The sequence below is a fragment of the Leptosomus discolor genome, chromosome 8 (genome assembly GCF_034619465.1).
Source record: "Leptosomus discolor isolate bLepDis1 chromosome 8, bLepDis1.hap2, whole genome shotgun sequence".
In the NCBI taxonomy this organism is placed as follows: Eukaryota; Metazoa; Chordata; class Aves; order Leptosomiformes; family Leptosomidae; genus Leptosomus; species Leptosomus discolor.
The window spans coordinates 60,737,784-60,747,052 of NC_141398.1; the positions used below are offsets into that span (position 1 = coordinate 60,737,784).

Here is a 9,269-nt window from a genome sequence, read left to right on the forward strand (position 1 = left end):
CACCCCCCCCCCCCCAGGCTGGGGCAGCTGGAGCTTTCCCCCCTGCAGCCCCCCCCGGGCCACCGTCGGGGGGGCTCAGCCCCGGGATACCCCCAGCCCCGGGGGCTTCCCCCCTGTTCCGTGCCCTGCCGGAGCCGCGGGGCTTGGGGTGCGGGAGGAGGGGGGGCGGCCGGTGGCACCGGGGGTCCTTGGGGGTTTCTCCGTGCGAGGGGGAGGGAATCACCCCCAAATTTGCTGCGTGTGGGAAGAGAGGGGAGGGGGACGGAGCTCCCGCGACGGCTGGCGGGGGGGGGGGGGTACCGGGGGTACCGGGGGTACCGGGGGCGGACGGGGCGGCACCGCCTCCCGTCGGGGCGGGGCGGGGCGGTTCCCCCGGGGGGTGGGGGAGGGGAGGGGGGCAGCAGCAACACCTGCGGGGCGGGACCGGGACCGGACCCACCTGCGGCTCCGCGGCGGCAGCGCCCCGATCCCTTCGGCACCGGCACCGGCACCGGCACCGGCACCCAGGCATGGGGCGGCGGCGGGGGGGCTGCCCGGCCCCGCTCTGCCTCCTCCTGCTCCTGCTCCAGGTGAGGGACGGGAACCCCCGGGACCCCTGCCCGGGATCGTGGGACCCTGGCCCGGGGTGGCGGGACCCCGGCCGGGACTGACGGCTCTCTCCGGGCAGGCCGGTCACCGGTTGTGCGAGCGGGCAGCGTCGTGCCAGCCCGGTTTCACCGCGGAGACCTTCGCCCTCGCCGTGCCGCGGGACAGCGTGGCGGCGGGACAGGCGCTGGGACGAGGTAAGGCGGGGAGCCCTGGGTGCGTGGTGCCGGAGGCGGCGATGGGGGACGAAGCCCAGGGGCTCCGTGTCCTTGCGGTGCAGGGGTGGCGATGGGGACGGTCACCGTCCGTCCCCGTGGGTGGCGGTGGGGATGGTGCCGTGGCGGTGGGGATGGTGCCACGATGGTGGGGATGGTGCTGCGACGGTGGGGACGAGGCCACGGCGGTGGGGACGAGGCCACGGCGGTGGGGATGAGGCCACGGCGGTGGGGATGGTGCCACGGCGGTGGGGATGGTGCCACGGCGGTGGGGATGGTGCCACGGCGGTGGGGATGGTGCCACGGCGGTGGGGACGGTGCCACGGTGGTGGGGACGGTGCCACGGGCGGTGGGGACAGGCTCGGTGCATGCCGCCGCAGGTGATCGTGGGGACAGAGACACGGACAACATGCCCACGGGTGGCAGCGCCGAGGGGCTGGGGCGAGCGCGGGCGCCGGTGCTCCCGCCGCGGCGGGACGGCGTCGCAGCGTGGGGGGCAGCGGGCGCCTCTCCCCGGGGTGCGTCGGCGCGGGCGGCGCTGACTCAGGCGGCGCAGGCCTGTCGAGGCCGGCAGGACGGGGCGTGGGGCCGCGCGGGCGCCCGTCCTGCCCCACGCCTCGCCCGCCCGCGGGGTCCCAGCGCCCGGGGTTCGTGGGGGCGAACCCCCTTTTCGCGGCCGCAGAGCCTCCAGCGCGGCCTCCCCCGGGCAGCTCGTGGCACGGGGATGGTGGTGTCCGCCACACCGGCGTAAAATCCCCGTCGTGGTGCGGTGGGTGCCGGCGCTGGGCCGTGGCCGTGGCGGCTGTGCCGGGCTGGGCCCCATTTTGGGCTCCCAACAGCCCCCCTCTGCCGCGCACCGAGCCCTGGCCGTGGCTGCCGGGTCTTGGGGCACAGGGAGACACCAGGGAAGGGGGTGCTGGGGACCTGCTTCCACTTTGGGGTGCCAGGGGCTGCGCAGCGGCTGGGTGCGGGCACCCAGGGCGGCGCTTGGGCCATTGCCGTCACCATCTGCGCTGGTTAATGGTTGACGGTGGCGCTGGCGCCACGGTGTGCTGGGGGCAACTGGGATGGGTGCAGGGCCGAGGGCTGCAGAGCACCGCCCCAGGGGGGGTTCCCAAACCCCCCCCGGCTCCGGAAGGGCTTCACCCGGGCTGTGGGTATCGGGGCGGGAGCCGGACCATGCCCCACACCGCAGGAATTGCCTGTTTGTTAGCCTTCTGGCTGATCATTAACGAAGCCGCCCGGCTGCGGCAGCCTGGGTCCATGAGGGCTGTGCCCGATACCAGGGTGATGGGCACCCACACGGCCTCAGCGTCTCCCCACCGCGCAGGGCTGGTCTTCAGCGCCGGGAACCTGCTGGAAACCCACCGTTCCCAGCACTGGCACTTCCAGTTTCGGGTCCTGGGTGGAGAACAGCGGGTGTGGGAGGAGGGAAGGGGACGCCAAGGGGCCGTGTGCCAGCCTGGCGATGCCGGGCCATGGGGGTGGACGGGCTCGGTGGGCGCTCAGCGATGCCGCCCCCCCCCCCGCCACGCAGCACGCCAAAGCCCGTGGCGAGGCCGCGGCGAGGGCGGGCTGACGAGCCGGCCTGTAATTAGCCCGATGAGTTGAGCTGATGAGTTGAGCGCGGTGTTTTCCCTCCAACAGGTCCGGGCAGGCCCCTGGGCCGGGGCGGCGAACACCTGCGCGGGGGCCTCGGCGTCCCCGGGGTTGGGCTGGGACCCTGCGGCTCTGCTCGGTGGCGGGGGGGGGGTCTCTGGGGCAGCACGGCCCCACGGGACATGGCGGGGGGCTGGGGCGCTGCCCCGTCACCCCTGGGTGGGGGGAACCTCGAGAGTCTGAAGTCACGGCGAAACTCGGGTGACGTCAGCGGGCGCGCCAGCGGGACGTGCCGCTCGCGGTGCCTTCGCCCCGGCTGACGTGACACCCCCCCCCCCCCCCCCCCCCCCGAGCCCTCCCCGCCACCGGCTTCCGCCCCGGCACGGCCGCGGCGCTTGCCCAACAGAGCGGGCACCGCCGGGGCGGTGGCACGCCGCAGATGGCGATGGCGGCATCCGGCTCTGCCCGTGCGGCGAGACGCCGCAGGATGTGGGGTGGCTTGGGGGGGCTGCCCTGGTCCCCGTCCTGGCGCAGGGTCTCAGCCCCCTGACCCATTTGGCGGCCTGATAACGCAGTGGGTCTGGCTGTCGCCCCAAAAGACCCCCCCCCCCACCGGCTCTCCTCGCCTCCCACCCCGCCGGGAGGAGAGGGGCCCCTGGCTGGGTGCCCCGGGGAGGGGAGGGCTGGGGAGGGGAGGGCTGGGGACGGCTTTCCATCAGCCCAGGAGCTGGAAAAACAGGTTGTGCACGGCCGGGCGGGAAGGGAGGAGAAGGGGGGGGAGCGGGTGCTGAGCACGGAGCACTCATTGCACCCACTGTGGGGCTGGCGGGGGCTGGGCGCTCCCCGCTCGCTGCGCCCAGCCGGCGGGGTGCCAGCCCCCAGGTGCCAAGCACTGCGCCTGCGCCCACGGGTGCCGGGGTGCCTCTCCCCACCGCCAGCCCCCGCTGCGGTAGCGCCCGCCTTGCCCCGGCACATTCCGGCCCAGCCGGCCTCACCGGCTCCCCCAGCCCACGGCCTTTGCCGGGGGTCCCGCCGTGGGGCCGAGCTGGGTTGGCATCGCACCGGCGGGTCCTCCCCGGCTGCCAGGGCTGGGTTGGGGGCGCCGCGGCGGGCAGTGGGGTGCAGCTCCCAGCGCAGGGCCCGTCGACGGCTCCCCACGCGCCGCTGAAGTCCCGGGGTGCGTGCGGGCTGATGTAACCCACCGGGGCGGCGGGACCGGCCCCGGCAGTGGCGGCTTCGTGCCCGGCGTTGGGGCGTGCCGCGCTGCCTCCCGCCCCGGCCACGTCGCCTTCGTGCGGCGCAGCCCCCCCCCGGCACCCGGTGCGGGTCACGCCGGGGCTGATGGCGGCCGCGCTGGCAGGGCCTCCAGCCCGGGTGCCGCTGGCTCGAACAAACCGTCTCCCAGACAAAGGGTGTTTGTTCGGGAGCTGCCGGCGGCGCGGGGCGGCCCTGGCTCATGTGATGCCTGCTGACCTCCCCACCGCCCGGCCGTGGCCCCCCGCGTGCCGGTCCCGGGCTCGTACCGCGCCCCAGCAGGGTGCCAAGCCGGTGACGCCAGGACACCCTCTGCCCCAGTCGGTGGCGGGTGCCTGCTGTGCCTGGGACCCCCCGGCTGCAGAGGGGTCGGAGGTCCCGAAGGGTGCCTGGGGGGGCTGGGTGCCCCGGGAGCGGCACCTTTGTGCCCAAAGGGCGATGTCCCCCTCCTGCGGCGGGTCACGGCCCGGGCCGTCCTTGCTGCACGCGTGGGGCTGTGGTCCCTGGCCATGCGGGGGGGCTCGGGGACCCCCAGGCGCTGCGGCACCGTATCCCACCGGCCTGCAGTGCCCTGCGGATCAGCCCCCAGGGCCGCCCCGAGCCGGGCAGCCGGGGGGGGGGGGTGGGTGCCAGCGCAGGGGAGCGGGCGCTGCCCTTGTCTTTCGTTGAAAAGCAGCTGCGGCAGCAGCACCCACTGCCGCCGCGGCGGTGACACGTGCCACGCACGGGGACACGCTGCGCCACGGGGACGTGCCACACGGCGGGGATGCGGCGTGCGTGGTGCCGCCTGCGGGGCCGTGCCGTACGTGGTGCCGCGCGCAGGGGTGTGCCGGGCACCGCGGGGCCGCACGGTGCTGGGCGCCGTTTGCCCCGCTGACCCGGGCCGGCGGGGATCCCACGGTTGTGCCGCACCCGGTCCCGCACCAAAGCCACGGCAGGGACGCACCGTGCGTGGTGCCCACACCTGGGGCTACCGGGGATACCGGCAGGGCGTGCGGCACCGTGCATCGCGTGTCCCCACCGCACGTGGCGCCCCCCTGGGCCTCTGAGCCGCGGCCGTGCTGCGTGTGCCCGCGCCCTCCTGCCCGCCCTGCCCTCGCCGGCTCCCCCCGCGGCGGCACCGGGAGCCCCCCTGCCCACCCGCTCTGCCTGTCCCCAGTGAGCTTCGCCGACTGCGGCGAGCAGCGGCACGCCGCCGCGTACCTCTCGGACGACACCCGCTTCAAGGTGAGCAGGGATGGCGTCGTCTCTGCCACCCGGCCCCTGCAGCTCCAGCGGCGGCAGATCGGCTTCTCCGTCCACACCTGGGACGCCGCGGGCAAGAAGCACTCGGCCAGGGTGACCGTGCGGCAGCGGTGGAGCCACGACCATCACCGCCACCAGCAGCAGGTAAAGCGCAGCCCGTCTCCCCGGGGTCACCGCAGCCCCTCTCCCCACGGCAGAGCGTGCCGAGGGCTCGGCAAGGTGCTGGCGCCGAGCGGAGACGCTCTCCCTGTAGGACGTAGCGCCCGATGTGGTGACCTTCCCCAAGCCCGGCCACGGCCTCCGCCGGCAGAAGAGGGACTGGGTCATCCCCCCCATCAACTGCCCTGAGAACGAGCGGGGACCCTTCCCCAAGAAGCTGGTGCAGGTACGTGGGGACGGGGCACAGGGCAGGGGGGTCCCCGGAGCGCCGGGACCCCTCTAACCCCCCCGTCCGCCTCGCCGCCAGATCAAATCCAACAAGGACAAGGAGACGCAGGTTTTCTACAGCATCACGGGGCAGGGGGCGGACACCCCCCCCGTGGGCGTCTTCACCATTGAGCGGGAGACGGGGTGGCTGGAGGTGACGAAGCCGCTGGACCGGGAGGAGATCGATAAATACGTCGTGAGTCGGGGGCCGCGATGGGGAGGGGACGGTCCCGGGGCGGGTTGGGGGGTCGCGTGTGGGCTGACGGTGCCCCTCGCAGCTCTTCTCCCACGCCGTGTCGGCCAGCGGGCAGCCCGTGGAGGACCCCATGGAGATCATCATCACCGTGACGGACCAGAACGACAACCGGCCCATCTTCACCAAGCAAGTCTTCGTCGGCTACATCGAGGAGAACGCGAAGCCGGGTGCGTGGGGGGACGGGCAAGCCGGGGGTCCCGGGGCTGGGATCGCACAGAGCCCCGAGCCAGAGCTGGGCTGGGCCGTCCCGTGGGGTCTGTCCCACGAGTGAACCCTTCCCTGCTTGTCCCCGTGCCCAGGCACCTCCGTGATGACGGTGAACGCCACGGACGCGGACGATGGGATCAACGTGAACAACGGCATCATCGGCTACTCCATCCTCAGCGAGGAGCCCAAGGGCATGCAACGGATGTTCACCATCGACCCGGCCAAGGGCGTCATCAGCGTCATCGGCACGGGGCTGGACCGGGAGGTGGGCGCCCTCGCCGCGTCCCGGGGCACCAGGCGGCAGCTCCGCGGTGGGACTTGCCGCGGGGAGCCGAGGGTGCCGGAGCACCGGGGTTTGGGGACTTGTCACTGTCCCCTGCTCTGGGGGTGTCTGCAGCCCATCAGGGATCTGCGCTGGGGACGCCAGCCCTGCTGAGCCCCAGCGACGTGTGGTCTGCCAGCCCCTCGGGGTTGGCAAGCGCCTGTGCCGGCGGCGAACGCCGTGGCCGGAGAAGGGTGGAATTGCAGGCAGGCGATGCCCCTGGAGGGGGACACGCCGGACCCCATCCCTGCCCTAACCGCGGTGGTTTCGGCTTGCAGACCACTCCCAACTACACGCTGATCATCCAGGCTGCGGACCAGGAGGGCAACGGCCTGACCAACACCGCCACCGCCATCGTGGAAGTCACCGACGCCAACGACAACCCTCCCGTCTTCGACCCCACCATGGTACCTGCGCCGGCTCCCCTGGCCCGCTGCCTTCCTCGGGCCACCGTGGCACGTGCCCGTCCCCCACCCCAGGGTGCCCGGGAGCACGTGGGTGACTGTCCCCGTCCCCTTTCTTCTTGCAGTACGAGGGGACGGTGAATGAGAACGAGGTGGGGGTGGTGGTGACCCGGCTGCACGTGACGGACCGGGACATGCAGGGCTCGCCGGCCTGGCAAGCCGTCTACCGCATCAAGAGCGGGGACCAGGACGGCGACTTCACCGTCACCACTGACCCCAAAACCAACGACGGCGTCCTGAAAACCGCCAAGGTGGGTCGTGACGCCGCGCGGCCGCCCCGGTGCCGGCTGCCTCCCCCGCCGGCGTCACCCAGCTCCGCTCTCCTGCCCGCCCCCGCCAGGGCCTGGATTACGAGACCAAGAGCCGGTACAACCTCGTGGTGACGGTGGAGAACGCCGTCCCCTTCGCCGTGCCCCTGCCGCTCTCCACGGCCAACGTCCTGGTGCTGGTCGGAGACGTGAACGAAGCTCCCGTCTTCGTGCCCCCCGTCAAGAGGGTGGAGGTGATGGAGGACCTGCCGGTGGGGCACCAGGTCACCTCCTACACGGCGCAGGACCCGGACAGGGATCAGAGGCAGAAAATCACGTGAGTGGGAGGCGGGGGGGGGGGGGGGTGCGTGGCGGCGGCGGGGGGCTGTGCTGGGGCTGCACCGTGCCGTGCGCCCCTTCCCCGCGCTGCAGAGCATCCCCCCGCCCCGCTGACCCCTCGCTCGCCCCAGGTACCGCATGGGCAGCGACCCCGCGGGGTGGCTGGCCATCGACCCCGAGAACGGCATCGTCACGGTGGCCCAGCCGCTGGACCGGGAGTCGGTGCACGCCATCAACAGCACCTACAAGGCCATCGTCCTGGCCGTGGACAGCGGTGAGGAGCACCCCGCTTTGGGAAGGGGCTGCTGCCACCCACCCCGTGTCCCACCGGGGCTCCTGGGGCAGCGGCCAGGGCCGGGACCCCTTCCCCAGGCCCCTTGCTAACGCCTGGCCCCGCAGGGTCACCGGATGCCACCGGCACGGGGATGCTGCTCCTCCTCCTCCAGGACGTGAACGACAACGGCCCCATGCCGGAGCCCCGCTTCTTCGACGTCTGCAACCGGCAGCCCGAGGAGCAGACGCTGACCATCGTCGACAAGGACCTGCCCCCCAACACCTACCCCTTCCAGGCAGCGCTGGAGCACGGCTCCGGCGCCAACTGGACCGTCAGGATGACCGGACAAGGTAGGTGCCACCCGGTCCGGCTTGGCCACCCCGCCTCGGCGCGGGGCGGCGGGGAGCGGGGCCCCGTCTCTGAGCCCAACCTCTCCCTCTCGGCCGCAAGACGCGCTGTCGCTGAGCCTGGTGAAGCAGCTGGAGCCGGGGGAGTACAACGTCTTCCTGAAGCTGACGGACAGCAAGGGCAAGGCGCAGGTGACGCCGGTCAAAGCCCAGGTGTGCGAGTGCGAAGGGCCGGCCAAAAACTGCGAGCGGCGAGCGTACGTGGCCAGCGGCCTGGGCGTCCCCGCCATCCTGGGCATCCTGGGGGGCATCCTGGCGCTGCTGAGTGAGTACCGTGGGACGGGGACGGGACGGGGACGGGACGGGGACAGCGACTCGCCCTGACGCCGGTGCCGTCCGCTCGCAGTCCTGCTGCTGCTGCTGCTGCTCTTCGCCAGGCGGAGGAAGGTGGTGAAGGAGCCGCTGCTCCCGCCCGAGGACGACATGCGGGACAACGTCTACCACTACGACGAGGAGGGTGGCGGCGAGGAGGACCAGGTGGGATGGCTGCGCCGGGACAGACCCTGCCCGCGGGGTCCCCGCGGCGGGTGGTGGCCTTGCGCCCCCGTGGAAGCTTGGGGGGCACGAGGCTGCCGCGGCCCTGCTCGCCCGTGTCCCCTCCTGCGGTCACCCGGTGCCCGTGGCGCCCCTGGTCCTTGCTGCCCCGGGTCCCAGCGCAGCGGCGCCCATGGCCGTCCCTCAAGTGTCATCTCCTCATGTGTCCCGTCGTCCCCCCCACCCATCCTGCTCCGTCCCCACGCAGGACTATGACCTGAGCCAGCTCCACCGGGGCCTGGACGCCCGCCCGGAGGTGATCCGCAACGACGTGGCCCCCTCGCTGATCGCCGCCCCCCAGTACCGGCCCCGTCCCGCCAACCCTGACGAGATCGGGAACTTCATCGATGAGGTGAGCCCCGGCCCCGCCGTGGGGACGAAGCCCCCACCTCTGCCAGCACCACTGGGGCGTCCCCAGCCCGGGGGGGACGGCGCTGACCCCTCCGTGTGCGTGTCATGTCCCCCCAGAACCTGAAGGCGGCCGACACGGACCCCACGGCCCCCCCCTACGACTCGCTGCTGGTGTTCGACTACGAGGGCAGCGGCTCGGAGGCCACCTCGCTCAGCTCCCTCAACTCCTCCGCCTCCGACCGCGACCAGGACTACGACTACCTCAGCGACTGGGGCAGCCGCTTCAAGAAGCTGGCGGACCTCTACGGCGGCGGGGAGGAGGAGGACGACTAGGACGCCCCCCCACCCCCCACCCCAGCACCGTCCGGCAGCCGCCCGGCGCAGGCGGCGCTCCCCTCATTTCACCCCACTGGACTCACGTCGGTCTTTGCCCGGGGGGGGGCGGCTGAACCCCCCTCCAACACCCCCTTAACCCGGTGTCCGCGTCCCCCTCCTTCAGCGCAGGGGAAGCTCGGGGTTACCAGGGCTGGGGGGGGCAAGTTT

The 9,269-nt window shown here is 73.4% G+C and overlaps 1 protein-coding gene across 1 annotated transcript; it reads left to right on the forward strand.

The window, feature by feature from the left end:
* The first annotated feature begins 509 nt into the window (after positions 1-509).
* Positions 510-9,059, forward strand: LOC147415047 (cadherin-1-like). The gene is made up of 16 exons (XM_086468846.1): positions 510-569; positions 668-782; positions 4,813-5,042; positions 5,152-5,283; positions 5,365-5,520; positions 5,603-5,747; positions 5,880-6,052; positions 6,388-6,516; positions 6,639-6,824; positions 6,914-7,158; positions 7,292-7,434; positions 7,560-7,784; positions 7,885-8,106; positions 8,188-8,318; positions 8,584-8,727; positions 8,844-9,059. Exons 1-16 carry the CDS (start codon positions 510-512, stop codon positions 9,057-9,059), a joined length of 2,652 nt encoding a protein of 883 aa, XP_086324972.1.
* Positions 9,060-9,269: the final 210 nt, after the last annotated feature.